The sequence below is a fragment of the Salmo salar genome, chromosome 09 (genome assembly GCF_965601325.2).
Source record: "Salmo salar chromosome 09, fSalSal1, whole genome shotgun sequence".
Lineage (NCBI taxonomy): Eukaryota > Metazoa > Chordata > Actinopteri > Salmoniformes > Salmonidae > Salmo > Salmo salar.
Window position 1 is genome coordinate 138,973,914 of NC_138299.1, and position 20,571 is coordinate 138,994,484.

Below are 20,571 nucleotides of genomic sequence, written 5' to 3' on the forward strand. Positions count from 1 at the left end.
GTTAAAGTACACTAAAATAACACTAAAGTACAATTCACTTTAACTTATGGATGAGCCCCCACTTGTCACAGGCCGGCTCATAGCCTGTGGCAAAAATGGGGGGACATCAACAACAGGTATAGGCCAATTCAAAAGGTTCTTTATTGTAAAACAAAACTATTAACTCTAAACAAAGAAATCGGAATGAGGTGTGTAAATGTCATAATGTAAGATGCATGGATGCGTGAATATGTGTGTGTGAACATGACTGAGTGGAAACTAAATAAACCAACAAAGGAACAAACAAAACAGGATCATACCTGGAGGAGCAGGGAGAGAAAGAGAGAGGTTAGTGGAGCAGTTTTATACCCTGAGCCCAGGTGGCTCCAATCACGCCAGCTCCAATCACTAATGACCCTCCTCTGCCTGCAGGAGGAACCGCCCCTGCACTGCAGAGGAGGCGCCGTGACACTACTATTCATTAATTACAGGATCTTTATGGTAATATCCTATGTTTGTCCTCCTATTGTACTGTATATGGTAGATACCACAGAAATATGTTGACTGGGTGAATTTATTGTTGAACAAAATAAAGCTTTTTTTTTTACAGAATCTATTCACTTACCTCAGTGTGACTTTGTGGATTTGTGACAGGTACTGCACCACAGGCTGTCAGCTGAGGAACACTATTGATGATGCTGCTGCTATTTCCTCTAGTGTGGCGGTTGTGTACTGTAGCTACCATATCACCAAAAACGAGGCTGTTAAACATTACCACAGAACAGTGGGAACTTTGCTCCCTGACTCGAAGAAATGGTGGCAAACATACAGTTGAAGTCGGAAGTTTACATACACTTAGGTTGGAGTCATTAAAACTCGTTTTTCAACCACTCCACATATTTCTTGTTAACAAACTATAGTTTTGGCAAGTCGGTTAGGACATCTACTTTGTGCATGACACAAGTAATTTTTCCAACAATTGTTGACATACAGTGAATTATAAGTGAAATAATCTGTATCACAATTCCAGTGGGTCAGAAGTTTACATACATTAAGTTGACTGTGCCTTTACACAGCTTGGAAAATTCCAGAAAATGATGTCATGGCTTTAGAAGCTTCTCATAGGCTAATTGACATCATTTGAGTCAATTGGAGGTGTACTGTACCTGTGGATGTATTTCAAGGCCTACCTTCAAACTCAGTGCCTCTTTGCTTGACATGATGGGAAAATCAAAAGAAATCAGCCAAGACCTCAGAAAAAAAGTCTGGTTCATCCTTGGGAGCAATTTACAAATGCCTGAAGGTACCACGTTCATCTGTACAAACAATAGTCCGCAAGTATAAACACCATGGGACCACGCAGCCGTCATACCCCTCAGGAAGGAGACGCGTTGTCTCCTAGAGATGAACGTACTTTAGTGCGAAAAGTGCAAATCAATCCCAGAACAACAGCAAAGGACCTTGTGAAGATGCTGGAGGAAACAGGAACAAAAGTATCTATATCCACAGTCAAACGAGTCCTATATCAACATAACCTGAAAGGCCGCTCAGCAAGGAAGAAGCCACTGCTCCAAAACTGCCATAAAAAAGCCAGACTACGGTTTGCAACTGCACATGGGGACAAAGATTGTACTTTTTGGAGAAATGTCATCTGGTCTGATGAAACAAAAATAGAACTGTTCGGCCATAATGACCATCGTTGTGTTTGGAGGAAAAAGGGGGAGGCTTGCAAGCCGACGAACACCATCCCAACCGTGAAGCACGGGCGTGGCAACATCATGTTGTGGGGGTGCTTTGCTGCAGGAGGGACTGGTGGACTTCACAAAATAGATGGCATTATGAAGAAGGAAAATTATGTGGATATATTGAAGCAACATCTCAAGACATCAGTCAGGAAGTTAAAGCTTGGTCGCAAATGGGTCTTCCAAATGGACAATGACCCCAAGCATACTTCCAAAGTTGTGGCAAAATGGCTTAAAGACAACAAAGTCAAGGTATTGGAGTGGCCATCACAAAGCCCTGACCTCAATCCTATAGAAAATTTGTGGGCAGAACTGAAAAAGCGTGTGCGAGCAAGGAGGCCTACAAACCTGACTCAGTTACACCAGCTCTGTCAGGAGGAATGGGCCAAAATTCACCGAACTTATTGTGGGAAGCTTGTGGAAGGCTACCCGAAACATTTTACCCAAGTTAAACAATTTAAAGGCAATGCTACCAAATACTAATTGAGCGTATGTAAACTTCTGACCCACTAGGAATGTGATGAAAGAAATAAAAGCTGAAATAATTCTCTAAACTATTATTCTGACATTTCACATTCTTAAAATTAAGTGGTGCTCCTAACTGACCCAGAACAGGGAATTTTTTACATTTACATTTACATTTAAGTCATTTAGCAGACGCTCTTATCCAGAGCGACTTACAAATTGGTGCATTCACCTTATGATATCCAGTGGAACAACCACTTTACAATAGTGCATCTAAATCTTTTAAGGGGGGGGGGGGGGGTGGTTAGAAGGATTACTTTATCCTATCCTAGGTATTCCTTAAAGAGGTGGGGTTTCAGGTGTCTCCGGAAGGTGGTGATTGACTCCGCTGTCCTGGCGTCGTGAGGGAGCTTGTTCCACCATTGGGGTGCCTGAGCAGCGAACAGTTTTGACTGGGCTGAGCGGGAACTGTGCTTCCTCAGAGGTAGGGGGGCCAGCAGGCCAGAGGTGGATGAACGCAGTGCCCTTGTTTGGGTGTAGGGCCTGATCAGAGCCTGAAGGTATGGAGGTGCCGTTCCCTTCACAGCTCCGTAGGCAATCACCATGGTCTTGTAGCGGATGCGAGCTTCAACTGGAAGCCAGTGGAGAGAGCGGAGGAGCGGGGTGACGTGAGAGAACTTGGGAAGGTTGAACACCAGACAGGCTGCGGCGTTCTGGATGAGTTGTAGGGGTTTAATGGCACAGGCAGGGAGCCCAGCCAACAGCGAGTTGCAGTAATCCAGACGGGAGATGACAAGTGCCTGGATTAAGACCTGCGCCGCTTCCTGTGTGAGGCAGGGTCATACTCTGCGAATGTTGTAGAGCATGAACCTAACCTACTACTTTTTACTAGGATTGAATGTCAGGAATTGTGAAAAACTGAATTTAAATGTATTTGGCTAAGGTGTATGTAAACTTCCGACTTCAACTGTTCAACATGATTCACTCCCACAGTCCCAGAGAGAACAATGCCATTGAAATTCCCCCAGTCTACAGGGGCTTCATGGCGCTCCCCTCCCTCTTCAGGAGAATGGGTCTGGACAGACATGATGACCTGTGTGTGAATTTAGAGGGAGAGCATTGATCACTGTAATGCCAACCGACCAAAAGTATGCTGTGTTCCAAGGGAGAGACCACAGACGATTTTGATTTCTCAGGTCTCTTCCATTGAAATGTATATATCTTTCAATATAGGTATGTCTTCAAAGGAGAGCACCAAATATCACATTTCAGGACAAATTCACGAAACTAATAATACTCTATCAAAATGTACACATAAACATACTTTTTCACCTATATATTTTCACTGTGCAATACCCTCCTCCATACCTCTTTCTGGAGTCCCCCAGAGAAAGGCTTTACACTGAGCTACATCCTGTTGACTTGACCTTGCACTGCCCAGTCCTAACATTGTATACTGATCTATAAACAAAACTCGATGAATTGCAAATAGAACATAATAGGCCATGGGGAGCTGTTTACACCACGTAACTTTATTGGCATTTCACTTCTCTTACATCTAGGGAGGATTTCTTAGTCATCCACTTCCTTTTACATTCAACAAACTGCAGAGTAAATCAGCAAACAGTAATGTTCAGTGAATGGTGTCCAGTAGCTGTCATAAGTCACGGTACATGAGGGTGCTCACTAGTTTCCATAGCCACAAAGTCATAATGATGGCTAAACCCCGCCCATTTCTACAATTTCTTAACATTTTATTTGAAACCTAACCCAAATCACACTGCTAACTTTATGCTTAACCCTAACCTTAAAGTAAGACCAAAAAGCAATTTTTTTTGTCATATTTGACTTTGTGGCTGTGGAATCTGACTTTGTGGCTATGGAAGCTAGTGGAAACCCTACATGAGGGTCTTTCTCATGTTGGACTGAGGCATTGAGAGTCACTGGGTTGCATTCACACATATAGATCTAACATCTTTGCCGGCATCGAGTGAGAGGCACTGCATTGATAGATCTGTTTTAGTCCTAGAGTCCATTCACTGGTTGCAGTTCACAGTAGAGTGATCTTCACTCAGATACTCACAGGGTTAAAGCTGTCGGTCATTGACTGCTAAGGCGTTGGTGGTAAGATGCTCATCATCCTATACAAACTGTGGTATAAAACTACCCTTTTCAATTTGAAACATGAGAAGTATGTCTGAAATATTTAAATGCTTAACATATGACTGTGTATGTACAATTAGAAAAGCTGCTAAAAACTACAAACTAATAACACTATTTAATTGAGCTACACACTGAATGCAATATAAACATCTGGTAAAATAGGGGGTTATCTCTGGAGTATGGGTGGGCCGTACAGACAGTGTGTGATTGGCAGGTTTCAGCCAGCAGGTTCCCGCAGGGGGACATGTGCGTTCCCAGTGAGCAGTTCGGGGCAATGTGGGTAGTCCGGTTGGGGACGGTCTGAGGGATCAGAGGGGTCAGGAAGGGCCGGAACAAGGGGTCTCTCTAGGCTGGAAGACAATAAAAAGGTCACCAATGCGCCTCTGCTAGTGGCTGTGGGTCCTAAGCTTCTAGTCACCACGGTGCCCAAACTGCCCATGCCATCCTGAGTGCCAGTCCCTCTCGAGGCCCTTCAGTAGCTCACTTAGCTGCTTTCTCTAACTGGGCGTGACAGGTTTGTTTTTTTATTTAGGTGGGGGGGGCAGTGCCATCCAATCAAAGTCTCAGGCTGTTCCCTCTCCTCAACCCAAATATCTCCTGCAGCGAGCAGAGCCTTTTTCTACACTACTGGAGAGGGGCGATGAGTGCAGCTTTGAAGATTACGGTTATTATTATTATTATCATCATCATCATCATCATCATCATCACTGCCGCAGGAAAATAAAAGACAATTCATGAGATATCGTTTTATATGGCTGTTCACTTGATCCTTCAGGCATTTTGTGCTCACTGAAGCTTTCGGTGTAGAGACTGGTGACAGTCCCTGTTAAATAGCCCCATGATCTGTTCTCTCTAGCTTCTCTGATAGAACACTTAACACACAGCTACCAATACAGAACAGCAACACAGTGTACATTAAATACAGGGATTATATCCTCACTTTACACTGGTTGGGTTATGTGTTTTTTAGGATTTGTATCTGTAATCTGGGTACATGTAGGACACTAAACAATACAATGGTTTAATAATGCCAGTATGAGGAGACATTTGATAAAAGGGTAAAAACGGCACAAAGTAATACATGTACTGAATAGTTTTATTTTTAAATGACTCTATAAAGATATTCAGTAACAAGAAGACATGTTTACGAGTTTTACAATGCAGCCGTCAGTTCACGGCAAACTAACTGCTCTAATACTGCCACTCAGTGGCAGAGAAGAGAATTCTGATTAAGTAATAAAGTAGTGTATTTTACCTGGGCAGTAGTGAATCACATCCTAAACCTTTCTTGGCTGGAACTACTCGTCCTCTTCTTCCTGCTGAGAAAATAAAACTGAGTAATGACAAAGTAAAGCAAGACAACAGAAGAGAGGAGAACCAAGATATCCCACTCAGTCCTATCAATATAAGAATACAAGAACCAGACCGTAGTTTAAATCCATATTAGTTTCTTTAAAAAAAGAGCACAGATGACTGTGAGATGACAGAGAGTGCTAGTTTAATAAAGAGAGCAGCCAGAAGAAAGCTTTCCTCTTCAATTAAGTGTTATCTCTCAGCTGTGCTTGATTACAGTTGAACATGATTACTGAGGAGTGGAGAAACTGATTTCATTCAGATAAGGCAATTTGTCTTTGCATCAAGGCGAACACTGGTGAGTCTTTGCATCAAGGCGAACACTGGTGAGAACATCAGTGTGTTTGCTGGTTGATATACTACCTCTGCTTCCTCTGTCACTTCTTCTTCTTCTTCCTCCTTGGCATAGCAAAAAAAAGATTTTGTTTTTTTGTGAAGGGAAGAGTCCAGCATAGGGGAAAAGGAAAGAGTAGTGTGTATAGTTGGGTTAAAATGGAGTTAAACCATCCAGGGGAGGCATCAAGAAAACAGGTAGGAGAGATGAGACTGGGAAGACACTAGGAACACTAGGAATATCACCATTACTTAGGCCAATGGAACAAGTTAGCCACAGGGATAGTGCACCATTCCCTTAACTGCTAGTGAAGTAGTAAGATTAGTGTGGGCCTTTAAGCAAGGCCCTCTCTGAGGTGGTGTCATATGACGTGAAACTGCAAGGCACTGCATACTTCACAAATCATCAGACCACATTCACTCCGAGGTGCATCTGTTGGGTTGAGCATGGTGTTGCAATTAGCTACATTTCTACAAATGTAAAAAGCCTTTACCCTATATTCTACACTTAAAACAGGTGGTGAAGTGCAATTAATTAGTCCTGTGACCAATTAATTCACTGTTTTTAATGACTAAGTTTTACAGAAAACTTGCTTGTGGATATAGTGCTTGCTGTGTATTCAAGATTTGATAAATGATGTCCACAGTAACACATTATTTAAAGCAGTATAGTTTGGTGCAACATATCTGACACTGCCAATATCTTGTTGTGGGGGAGCATTGCACAATAACAAACAGTCCATTAATCTTCTGCTGTGCTTGTCCTGTCCACACTCAGTCTCAAGACTCTCCTCACAAAGTGAAGCCATGCCAATGGCTATTTAAACATCCTGGTTGTCATGGAGTTCTGGTCAAGTCACTAGGGATCCCTATGCAACACTGTAAGATCCAATTCACAAGCATGTCTATGTGTCAGACTTGTACTCATGTGCGCAGAGGCAGATCTTGACACCAAACGATGAATGTCACCTGTTATGAAACATCCACTGGCACAATGCTGCAGAATCCTCAAGCCTCCAGGTAAACCAACGGGTAATGACCTCATCCCAGTCACACAGCACCAAAACCACAACCAGAGTCCAGAGAGAGCTCAATCATTTCCCCAAATTAAAGACAGCATACCACAGGAGGGATGCTGACAGCCTTGAAGAATATGATGGTAGTGAGCTCTTCACAAACCAACCCACACTAAATCCACATATGAAGGAGTAGGGTCATGCATAAGGTCCATTTACTCCACATCAGGGGCCACACCATGCAATGGGCTTGGAGAGCAGCCAGAATATACCTCTGTTACCTCTGGGGCCTCTTCTTCTTCCTAAGGTAGGGGATATCAGGGGTTTTGAGCATTTCAATGTCAAAGTGGGAACAAACGCAAGAGATACAACAGCCTATATTTGAGAAAAGCAAATCTGCATGTCACTAAGGAGACTACAAGAGGGAGGAAAACCCTGTGTTACTTAATGTTCCCATTATTATTACCATAAGTGAACCGAATGACGGTGTTGGCGATGTTGTCTGCCATGCTGCACACCATCAGTTAACTGTACCACAGAGACTACCACCCATGCAGCAGAGATAGAGAGACAGAGAGAGGGTCTTTCCAATCTAAGATCCACAGAAGACGCCACAAATTCCATCCAGAGGAAACTATTTCAACCTCACTGACTGACTCTTCTTGCTCCTGCAATGAAAGTATAGGAGGAGGTGGAGGAGAGCAAGAAAGTATAGGAGGAGGTGGAAGAGAGCAAGAAAGTATAGGAGGTGGAGAAGAGAAAGAAAGTATAGGAGGAGGTGGAGGAGATCAAGAAAGGGGAGAAAGAATAAGAGCAGAGAGAGCAAAAGCACTGAAGCTTGTGTGGAAGAGAAGAGAGGACAGGCAGGGGCAGTAAGGAATGTTGGAGAGGCTCTGTGTGAGTGAGTGAGTGAGTGAGTGAGTGAGTGAGTGAGTGAGTGAGTGAGTGAGTGAGTGAGTGAGTGAGTGAGTGAGTGAGTGAGTGAGTGAGTGAGGGAGAAGAATTCTAAAATCAGGATGAATGACAGTGCTGGGTTTCTCTATCATGGTCTGTGTTCTGATGGCTAGCAGAGTTACCATGTTGCTCATCCAACTATGTGATTGAGATATCATTATCTGGCATGAGACAGAGGGCTAAAGAAATAAAGTAAAGGGCTACAGTCTGTTCGGATGCCATAGGTGAGATAGGGTCTGTTCCATCTACACAAAAAGTAGTGAAGGAGGAAATTGAAGGAATGCTGAATAAACTGTGCAAGATGTGGAAGCAAGAAAAGCAGCATTGATAGAATGGTGAAGAGGTAGAGGGAGGACGAGTGTAGTTGGAAAAAAACACTTATCAATCTACCTCAAGCTGTCGCAGCTCTTCTTCCTCCTAGAAAGGATGAGATTGAGTGTCAGTGGTGTGGATGGTCTGGTCAGAGGTGACACCAGAAGCATGCGCGATAGGAAAGGTCTGTTAAAATCTTTATCTACAGGGATAGTTCAGGCTGACAGAAAGGAAGCAGCTACAGGACTAGGGAATAAATGAGGAGGAGGAAGGCTAAGAGAGAGGGGAGAAAGAGAGGTTCAGAGGGAGTGAACATGGACTACTGATGAGGGAACGAACGGCAGATAGATCACAAGACAAGCTCTTCCGTCCTACAACACAAAGCCTTCTGATCTCTGCCAGACAAACCCACACAGCTCGTGGCTAAGGGAACAACCACAGAAATTCACAGCCGCCGAAGCCCAGTTACCTCCGACCCCAAATCCTCTTATCCCTGGAAAACCAAATGAAGAGATGGGGGAAAAGGGCAAAGGTGAGAGAGGTCAATGTGTGGAGGAGGTACAAGGAGTTGCTGGCGGAGGAGACCCTCTTGCAGATAGCTTTTCATGCATGATTCAACATGGAGCCCTAAAATATTTTGTTAAACTTAATTATCTTTATTGTATTTATTTAGACTTACAATCTTTTTTACTGTATCTGGTGTTAACTATTTATACAATATATATTTCAATGTAGACAGAGTAGCAGCTAAAGGAGCAAGCCATTTTTCAAAATCAAATCATCAAACTATCTTATCAAATGACAAATACAGCGCCTTCAGAAAGTATTCAGATCACTTGACTTTTTCCACATTTTGTTAGGTTACAGCCTTATTCTAAAATGTATTAAATGTTTTTTTCCCTCACAATACCCCATAATGACAAAGCAAAAACAGGTTTCTGCTAATTTATAAAAAACAAAGCACTGAAATATCACATTTACGTAAGTATTCAAACCCTTTACTCAGTACTTTGTTGAAGTAACTTTGGCAGCGATTACAGCCTTGAGTTTTCTTGGGTATGACGCTACAAGCTTGGCACACCTGTATTTGGGGAGTTTTTCCCATTCTTCTCTGCAGATCCTCTCAAGCAGGTTGGATGGGGAGCGTTGCTGTACAGCTATTTTCAGGTCTCTCCAGAGATGTTTCGATCAGGTTCAAGTCCGGGCTCTGGCTGGGCTACTCAAGGACATTCAGACTTGTCCTGAAGCCACTACTGCGTTGTCTTGGCTGTGTGCTTAGGGTCGTTATGCTGTTGAAAGGTGAATCTTTGCCCCAGTCTGAGGTCCTGAGCGCTCTGTAGCAAATTTTCATCAAGGATCTCTCTGTACTTTGCTCCTTTCATCTTTGTCTCGATCCTGACTAGTCTTCCAGTCCCTGCCGCTGAAAAACATCCCCCACAGCATGATGCTGCCACCACCATGCTTCACCGTAGCAATGGTGCCAGGTTTCCTCCAGATGTGACGCTTGGCATTCAGGCCAAAGAGTTGAATCTTGGTTTCATCAGACCAGAGAATCTTGTTTCTCATGGTCTGAGAGTCTTTAGGTGCCTGATTGGTGAAGTGCTGCTGAGATGGTTGTCCTTCTGGAAGGTTCTCCCATCTCCACAGAGGAACTCTCCCCCGATTGCTCAGTTGGCCGGGAGGCCAGCTCTAGGAAGAGTCTTGGTGGTTCCGAACTTCTTCCATTTCAGAATGATGGAGGCCACTGTGTTCTTGGAGACCTTCAATGCTGCAGACATTTTTTGTACCCTTCCCCAGATCTGTGCCTTGACACAATCCTGTCTCGGTGCTCTACGGACAATTCCTTCAACCTCATAGCTTGGTTTTTGCTCTGACATGCAGTGTCAACTGTGGGACCATATATTAGACAGGTGTGTGCCTTTCCAAATCATGTCCAATCAATTGAATTTACCACAGGTGGACTCCAAGTTGTAGTAACATCTCAAGGATGATCAATGGAAACAGGATGCACCTGAGCTCAATTTCGAGTCTCATAGCAAAGGGTGTGAATACTTATGTAAATAAGATATTTACGTTTTTTATTTTTAATACATTTGCAAACATTTCTAAAAACCTGTTTTTAATTTGTCATTATGGGGTATTGTGTGTAGATTTCTGAGGATTTTGTAATGTAATCCATTTTAAAATAATGCTGTAACGTAACAAAATGTGAAAAAAGTCAAGGGGTCTAAATACTTTCTGAAGGCAATGTATGAATGTAGATGCTAGGGTATCTAATGATTATATCTCTAAGGTGGCATGCCATAGAAAATATCAGTGTTCTAAAACTGTGTCAAGGATTAAGATGAAATGCATCCAAACGTACAGAAATCCCTCCATAGGAGACCTGTGGAAAATGAGAAGGGGGCAAAAACGACAAAAGTGGATCTGGAGTTGCAAGTCATGGGATTACGAAGGAAGAGGGGTTTCAGCATTCAATATTGCACAAGAAAAGCGACAACAAAGAAGAATATGTGAGGTTAGTTGTCTGGACAATCAGACACAGACCACCATCACAATGATGCAAACAAACCACACATTAAAACTGAACACCCAAGGCCCTTAGCACAGAAATTGAGAAAACAGTATATAATGAATTCGACTTTAAGGACTGAACACTACAGCTATAGAACACAATTGAAAGTAGATCTACCTCGGCCTCCCGAGCGGCGCAGTGGTCTAAGGCAATGATCAGTGCTACAGGCGTTACTACAGATCCGGATTCGATCCCGGGTTTTGTGGCATGCGACCGCGACCGGGAGACCCATGAGGCGGCACATAATTGGACCAGCGTCGTCCGGGTTAGGGGAGGGTTTGGCCGGCTGGGATGTCCTTGTCCCATTGCGCTCTAGCAACTCCTTGTGGCGGCCAGGCGCATGCACACCGGCTTCGGTCACTAGCTGTACGGTGATTCCTCCAACACATTGGTGCGGCTGGCTTCCGGGTTGAACGAGCAGTGTGTCAAGAAGCAGTGCAGCTTGGCTGGGTCTTGTTTCGGAGGACGCATGGCTATTGACCTTCGCCTCTCCCGAGTCCACTCGGGAGTTGCAGCGACGGGACAAGACTGTAACTACCAATTGAATATCACGAAATTGGGGAGAAAAATGGGTAAAAAAACAACATTAAAAAATAAGTAGATCTACCTCAGAAACCGGCTGATCGTCTTCTCCCTAAAACAACGAATAGCAATGATTAGCTTTGGATGAACTCACTAGCTTTCACCAGGTTACTTTAACTAAGAAATTGAGATTTTAACTAATTGACTATTACTACAATCCAATAACATCACAAGTGCTTTGATATCTATTGACACATTGCACATAAGTCTGATGGATATATTCAGTTATATAGAACTTATTCAGGAGTTTATAACTTTATATCTTATCAATAAAGAGTTGATAGTGGTTCACTCTGTAGTGAACAATAGTGCCCTGGGTAACACTAACACGTCTCGGTTTACTCTGCGTCTGTTTGTTTGTACCACAGAACTTTGTATTCAGTACCAGCATTAGCTAGCTTCTGTGCCACTTCTGAGCCCAACAGAACACAACAGTGGTATGAGACATTAAAACAATGTGATATTTGACCTTTGCTGATCAGTCAGGCTTTTGCCTTCCTTTAACCTTTACCATTCTCAATACAGCTTTCAAGTCACAATAAAAGCATTTATTAATTAAGCTACTGGTGAGTTGTGAAACTTTGAATATGTATATAGCATGTTATTAAGCATGTATGATGTAATCATGTTTTGTTACAATGGCTAGCAGACAGCTGTGACTGGGCATTGGAAGAGAATCTTCATAGTACTGATAATCAGTGACTATGGCCAGGAAAACATAGACCTATGTCCCTTTTAGACGTACATGTATATGCTTTGATTAGAATAGTTGGATGACTAAAATATCTACAAGTTAATAATTTACTTAATTCCAGAATATTAGCGAGTTCAATAAAGGCACAATGTAGTATGGAACCATGTGTCAGGTCTATGAGATCCAAGCTAAGATCGTTTCTTAGTGGGGCAGATGGCACAATGCAGTGAGCAGTGGCTGTTGTTATTAATGACAATGCCCTTCATATCAGGAATTACTCCAGTGAACACAGTGTTGCCTGTTACCTTAGCCTCTTCATCCTCTACTTCTTCCTGTTTAGGATAAGAGAGAAAAACAGTGAGACTGGGACATGACTCCGAAATTTCTATTTAATTTCAATACTTTTCAGAAATGTAAAAACAACTTACCTGGGCTTCTTCCTCCTTCACGGGGGCCTTCTGGCAGAAAGGGGAGAAAATAGAAAAGATTGTGTATCAGGATTTTTAGAATGATAGCATGACCTCAAGGAGGCATATGGGAAACAGAGAACCTCTCCTCAAACATGGATGAGACACTTCTACATTGAAGGTCATGCAACTTGAACAGATCTCACAGATCACACACATTGAACAACAACATGGTGGGATTTCCAGAGGACCCCCACCAACACATACACACCTAGACATGGATGGACAGCAGAACGACACATACACACTTAGACATGGATGGACAGCAGAACGACACATACACACCTAGACATGGATGGACAGCAGAACGACACATTCACACCTAGACATGGATGGACAGCAGAACGACACATACACACCTAGACATGGATGGACAGCAGAACGACACATACACACCTAGACATGGGTGGACAGCAGAACGACACATACACACCTAGACATGGATGGACAGCAGAACGACACATACACACCTAGACATGGATGGACAGCAGAACGACATATACACACCTAGACATGGGTGGACAGCAGAACGACATATACACACCTAGACATGGATGGACAGCAGAACGACACATACACACTTAGACATGGATGGACAGCAGAACGACACATACACACTTAGACATGGATGGACAGCAGAACGACACATACACACCTAGACATGGAGGACAGCATACAACATATACACACCTAGACATGGATGGACAGCAGAACGACATATACACACCTAGACATGGATGGACAGCAGAACGACATATACACACCTAGACATGGATGGACAGCAGAACGACACATACACACCTAGACATGGATAGACAGTGGAACGACACACACACCTAGACATGGAAACATACAACATATACACACCTAGACATAGTTGTAGAACAAAGGACATAGTACATATCAAAGAAAATCAAGACCAACGATTATGTAGTCATTGAGACGACATGACAGTTAACTGCTACAGAACAGAGAAGTGGTTGAACATCCAACAGATCTAAGGAACAAACAGAACAGTCAACAGTCAATAGAAACAGTTATGGGACAGTCAATATAACAGAATACAGGTGGATTGGTATGGTCCAGAGTTGAGGAGGAGACGAGAATAACAGGAGCTCGAGGGAAACAAAACCTTGAGGTCGAGGAAAAGACAACATTAAAGAGATGGAGAGAGGAGACGTCACGGGAGGACACAGCATGGGATTCTGGGAGCCAATTACAGTGTCCTCTAAGGATTCCTCTGTGTCTTCGACTGCCTCCTTCTCCTCTGCCACCTTCTCTTCTGCTGCTTCCTCTCCTGTTTCTCCTCCCACCTCTGCTTCCACCTCCTCTGTGTGTTCATCTCCATTGCACTCCTCCATCGGAACCTCTCTTTTCTAGAGTGAAAACATCCATGTGCCATCAAGGGGGAAAAAACGACGTGTTAGAATAATAATGACACAGCAGCTGTCATGGGCACACATCAAACACCAGGAGGGGAGCAGCCCTACTGCTGGAGTCACATGTTCAAAGACATCACAGAGTAAGGCATCAGCATCAGCAGCTCCTCTGAGTAAAGGAAAATGCATGAATAAATGAAGGGCAATTACATATGGTTGCAAGGTGATGAATAGCAGCATAGTGGTGCTGCGGAGATAAATTAGAGGTTTTTAATGATGTATGCTGTAGCGAGGAAGACTGCATATTATCACACTGTCGGGAGCCAGCTAAATCAGTCCAGTCAACAGTATCAATAACAAAAACTGTCATTCCAACAACATTGCAACTTAAATGGAAAATTAACCGGCCTGGTACTCTGGAGAACAGCGAAAGCAGAGGGAGTCTGAACTCTTTTCCCAGAAATACCCATGAAGCTTGTCCAGTAAAATTAACTCAATTTGCACCCTTCTCGAAACAGCACCCTCTAAAAGCCTATGGGATTTGTTAGAGGAAGATCACAGGTTCAGCTGGGCAATACTTTCTCTGCTGTCCCTTGCCACCTTTTTGGGAAAAAGATACAAATAATTTCTCTATGGTTTGGCAGCATCCCAAAGTGAGTTGAGAAGTTGAAGTTTTTTCTTAATATATCTACATATAAATGTTCATATAATGTTTTACAACAGCATCAGCATGTTCTTCTATAAGAATAGTCCTATTATAGAAATAATTAATTACAAAAATAATGAACTGATTCCCAATCGTCTGCTTTCTATTGAGTATAAATCCTATATAATATCATAGAATTATTATAAATACTTTATATGCTTTGCAAAAACTACAGATGAAATATAAACACAATGAAACACTGTAAAAACTGAGAAATGTACACATGTTAATTAATGAGAGACGGGTACACTGTTTTTAAACCAACTCTAAATTGCCACTCATCCATGCAATGAGAGGATTAGCAACATTACTAGTTACTTGGGGCGGCAGGTAGCCTAGTGGTTAGAGTGTTGGGTCTGTAACCGAAAGGTTGCTGGATCGAATCCCAATCCCTTGAGTGGAAAACACATTGGGTAGCTGAATTCTATAGCTAAAAAGCTATATAAACACAATTTATATTTTAGAAAATTAAGTGAAAGTTGAATTCCAACCTTGGAACCTGGAGGAGGTGGCAGACCCAGGAAGGCATACACCGCATTGTCCTCTTTGGCGTCAAAGAATGTCTCGTAGTCCTATGGTAAAAGGCAAATTAGACATTTCTGTTTAGTCTCCAATCGTTCTCTCAGCATTTGAATGGACACTTTTCCCCCACCTTTACCTGAACCATTCAGTAGGGAGTAGGCTTATTGGTCACCACACCTTCTATATTATCTAGTTATGCTCACCCCACAGTAGCTCTCTTCGTTGAAGATCTGAGGGGGTAGAGGGATCCCGTTGGTGGGCTTTTTCTCCACAGGGACATTTTCCCTCATCCACATGCGGTTGTCCTCATTGCAGGCAATGTCCAATGGAGCGTAGTCCACTTTCAGGGCCTCCAGGAATCCAAGCACATCCTGTTGCTTCTTTTTGATCTGGACAATCACACAGGTGTACAGACAAACAACAAACACAGTATAGATAGGCTTCTTCTTCATGAGATCATGTTTGGCAGATTTTTTTCTATCACTAGGTTGAGGAGAGCAGAGTAGAAGGCTAATACATTAATGAAAGCTTTTTACTTTTTGTTTTATAGTTTGAGAAAGAATCTATTCACATATCATACACTATATGCAGTTGAAGTCAGAAGTTTACATACACTTAGGTTGGAGTCATTAAAACTCGTTTTTCAACCACTCCACAAATTTATTGTTAGCAAACTATAGTTTTGGCAAGTCGGTTAGGACATCTACTTTGAGCATGACACAAGCAATTTTTCCAACAATTGTTTACAAACAGATTATTTCACTTACCGTAATTTCCGGACTATTAAGCGCACCTGAATATAAGCCGCACCCACTGAATTTAAAAAATATATATTATTTTGAACATAAATAAGCCGCAAATGTCTATAAGCCGCAGGTGCCTACCGGTACATTAAAACAAATGAACTTTACACAGGCTTTAACGAAACACGGCTTGTAACAAAAAATAAAAAATTAGCAGTAAGCTTTAGTTGTCTTTTTGCACTGAGTCAATTCCTCACGCTGCTGTTTCCAACATCTTATCATCGACTCATTAAGACCAAGCTCCCGTGCAGCAGCTCTATTTCCTTTTCCAACAGCCAGATCAATCGCCTTCAACTTGAAAGCTGTGTAACCGATGTGAAATGGCTAGTTAGTTAGCGGTGGTGCGCGCTAATAGCGTTTCAATCAGTGACGTCACTCGCTCTGAGACTTGAAGTAGGGTTTCCCCTTGCGTTGCAAGGGCCGCGGCTTTTGTGGCGCGATGGGTAACGATGCTTCGTGGGGTGTCAGTTGTTGATGTGTGCAAAGGTCCCTGGTTCGAGCCCGGGTTGGGGCGAAGAGAGGGACGGAACCTACACTGTTACATTGATGCTGTTGACCCTGATCATTGGTTTCTGCGGAAAAGGAGGAGGTCAAAGGGGGGGTGAGTGTAACCGATGTGAAATGGCTAGTTAGTTAGCGGTGGTGCGCGCTAATAGTGTTTCAATCAGTGACGTCACTCGCTCTGAGACTTGAAGTAGGGTTTCCCCTTGCGTTGCAAGGGCCGCGGCTTTTGTGGCGCGATGGGTAACGATGCTTCGTGGGGTGTCCGTTGTTGATGTGTGCAAGGGTCCCTGGTTCGAGCCCGGGTTGGGGCGAAGAGAGGGACGGAACCTACACTGTTACAGCTGCATCATATACATTTCTCCGTGTCTTTGCCATGATGAGGGCGACAAAATGACTACAGTAATCAGAATGATGGGAAGTTTGAGAGCGCCTCTCGTCAAAGTTGTTTGACCTTAACCCGTTTGGCAATTTCATTGGTCTAATGAAAGCTTCATGCCGCCAAAAAACTGAGCACGTCACAGAATGTGTTTTTTTTTAGAAAAAAAAATTGAAAGCGGAAAAAAACATATATTAGCCGCGTCATTGTTTAAGCTGCGAGGTTCAAAGCCTGGGAAAAAAGTTGCGGCTTATAGTCCGGAATTTACGGTAATCACAATTCCAGTGGATCAGCAGTTTACATACACTAAGTTGACTGTGCCTTTAAACAGCTTGGAAAATTCCAGAAAATGATGTCATGGCTTTAGAAGCTTCTGATTGATTCAAATTATGTCAATTAGCCTATTGGAGGTGTACCTGTGGATGTATTTCAAGGCCTACCTTCAAACTCATGCCTCTTTGCTTGACATCATGGGAAAATCAAAAGAAATCAGCCAAGACCTCAGAAAAAAATTGTAGACCTCCACAATTCTGGTTCATCCTTGGGAGCAATTTACAAATGCCTGAAAATACCACGTTCATCTGTACAAACAATAGTACGCAAGTATAAACACCATGGGACCACGCAACCGTCATACCGCTCAGGAAGGAGACAATATAGGACTCGTTTTACTGTAGATATAGATACTTTTGTACCTGTTTCCTCCAGCATCTTCACAAGGTCCTTTGCTGTTGTTCTGGTATTGATTTGCACTTTTCGCACTAAAGTACATCCCAACTGTGAAGCACGGGCGTGGCAACATCATGTTGTGGGGGTGCTTTGCTGGAGGAGGGACTGGTGGACTTCACAAAATATGAGGAAGGAAAATTATGTTGGAATATTGAAGCAACATCTCAAGACATCAGTCAGGAAGTTAAAGCTTGGTCGCAAATGGGTCTTCCAAATGGACAATGACCCCAAGCATACTTCCAAAGTTGTGGCAAAATGGCTTAAGGACAACAAAGTCAAGGTACTGGAGTGGCCATCACAAAGCCCTGACCTCAATCCTATAGAAATTTGTGGGCAGAACTGAAAAAGTGGATGCGAGCAAGGAGGCCTACAAACCTGACTCAGTTACACCAGCTCTGTCAGGAGGAATGGACTGGAATTCACCCAACTTATTGTGGGAAGCTTGTGGGAGGCTACCCAAAATATTTGACCTAAGTTAAACAATGTAAAGGCAATGCTACAAAATACTAATTGAGTGTATGTAAACTTCTGACCCACTGGGAATGTGATGAAATAAAAGCTGAAATAAATCATTCTCTCTACTATTATTCTGACATTTCACATTCTTAAAATAAAGTGGTGACCCTAACTGACCTAAAACAGGGAATTTTTACTAGGATTAAATGTCAGGAATTGTGAAAAACTGAGTGTAAATGTACTTGGCTACGGTGTATGTAAACTTCCGACTTCAACTGTATACAGAAGTATGTGTACACCCCCTTCAAATTAGTCGATTTGGCTATTTTAGCCACACCTGTTGCTGACAGGTGTATAAAATCGAGCACACAGCCATGCAATCTCCATAGACAAACATTAGCAGTAGAATGGCCTTACTGAAGAGCTCAGTGACTTCCAACGTGGCACCGTCATAGGATGCCACCTTTCCAACAAGTTAGTTTGTCAAATTTCTGCCGTGATAGAGCTACCCAGGTTAACTGTAAGTGCTGTCATTGTGAAGTGGAAACATCTAGGTGCAACAAGGGCTCTGCCGCGAAGTGGTAGGCCACAAAAGCTCACAGAACAGGACCGCCAAGTGCTGAGGCGTGTAATAATTGCCTGTCCTCGGTTGCAACACTCACTACCGAGTTCCAAACTGTCTCTGGAAGCAACGTCAGCACAATAACTGTTTCGTCGGGAGCTTCATTAAATGGGTTTCCATGGCTGAGCAGCTGCACACAAGCCTAAGATCATCAAGTGCAATGCCAAGCGTTGGCTGGAGTGGTGTAAAGCTCGCCGCCATTGGACTCTGGAGCAGTGGGAACGCGTTCTATGGAGTGATGAATTACGCTTCACCATCTGACAGTCCTACGGATGAATCTGGGTTTGGTAGATGCCAGGAGAATGCTACCTGCCCCAATGCATAGCGCCAACTGTAACGTTTGATGGAGGAGGAATAACGGTCTGGGGCTGTGTTTCATGGTTCGGGCTAGGCCCCTTAGTTCCAGTGAAGGGAAATCGTAACGCTACACCATACAATGACATTCTAGACGATACTGTGCTTCTAATTTTGTGGTAACAGTTTGAGGAAGGCCCATTCCTGTTTTAGCATGACAATGCCCTCGTGCACAAAGCAAGGACCATACAGAAATGGTTTGCCGAAATCCGTGTGGAAGAACTTGACTAGCCTGCACAGACCCCTGACCTCAACTCCATCGAACACCTTTGAGATGAATTGGAACACTGACTGCAAGCCAGGCCTAAACGCACAACATCAGTGCCCGACCTCACTAATGCTCTTGTGGCTGAATGGAAGCAAGTCCCAGTTGCAATGTTCCAATATCTATTGGAAAGCCTTCTCAGAAAAGTGAAGGCTGTTATAGCAACAAAGGGGGGACCAACTCTATGTTAATGCCCATGATTTTGGAATGAGATGTTCGACAAGCAGGTGTCCACACACTTTTGGTCATGTAGTGTACATTTCCTTTTGATATTGTAGATTAGGTTTGAGGTAGTCCAAATATATTCCAGAAGGTTCTGCAAGTGAATGCATGGTGATTCATCTTCAACAGATTGCTGTTGCAGGTTAGGAATGTGATCTCAGCGACGGTAGAGATATATAAGGAACTCGGGTAGTCCTAGTGCTCCTCAAATGAGAAGTTAGACGCAAATAACGGTACTAAAAGTTGACAAACCGCTAAATTGCCTAGGTCTATAATAACTTCAAGCGATTTGAATCTGTTTGCCAGTCACATAAACGCATATGAATTAAGAGCTGAACAATAGTCGTGGTAAACCGGCCACAAAGTTAATAGCATGTAAAAACAAAGACTCGGGTAAGTGCTTACCGCTGTCGATCCTGATGAAGAAGCTAGAAATACTTTTATAACCATTTTGTTACAATGTGTTCTGTAGAATGAGGTACTAACGTAGGTTAGTAAAGATAAAGGCTGACTCCCCTAATACTAGAGCGCACCCAAGCCACACCACTGAGGCTATTTTTGTCCCCAAACTCTCCATCACCGCAGGATTGGTGGGCCAGGTTTTAGGGGTGCAGCGCTGACCGAGTGATTGGCAACTTCAGCTGTCTGTCGGTATGGGGACCACAAAGTTAGTTCGCAGCTACATGCATAGTGCATATATGGACAGAAATAGCCACTGCCCAACAGAGCAACTAGTGAAACCAAAATCAAGAGTTAAAGCGGCAGGTGAAATGTATGCTGTTGGACCATGATTATCTATAGGCCTAACAGTTATCTTTGTAGATCTACAGTGTGCATGCTTATTATAGGCTAGTGTATCGTTTTTTTAATTGTAGTATATCCTGAAAGTTGATCAAAACAAACAATTGTACTAAGTACTAACTTGTACTAAGTCTAATATAATTGCTTTAGTTGAAAACAGTTTGAGTTTATTTACAAATTAGGATGGTGTGTTTTTT

At 43.0% G+C, this 20,571-nt stretch overlaps 1 protein-coding gene across 50 annotated transcripts; it reads right to left on the reverse strand.

The window, feature by feature from the left end:
* Positions 1-3,697: 3,697 nt before the first annotated feature.
* Positions 3,698-20,145, reverse strand: sh3bg (SH3 domain-binding glutamic acid-rich protein). Of its 50 annotated transcripts, none has more exons than XM_014214619.3 (12): positions 19,979-20,145; positions 15,446-15,631; positions 15,212-15,292; positions 13,856-14,011; positions 12,597-12,623; positions 12,474-12,500; positions 11,500-11,526; positions 8,396-8,422; positions 7,333-7,353; positions 6,066-6,101; positions 5,605-5,665; positions 3,698-4,699 (listed from the first exon to the last, which is right to left on the reverse strand). In XM_014214619.3, the coding sequence occupies exons 1-11, from the start codon at positions 20,021-20,023 to the stop codon at positions 5,648-5,650; spliced, it is 651 nt and encodes a 216-aa protein (XP_014070094.1). In that variant the 5' UTR covers positions 20,024-20,145; the 3' UTR covers positions 3,698-4,699; positions 5,605-5,647.
* Positions 20,146-20,571: the final 426 nt, after the last annotated feature.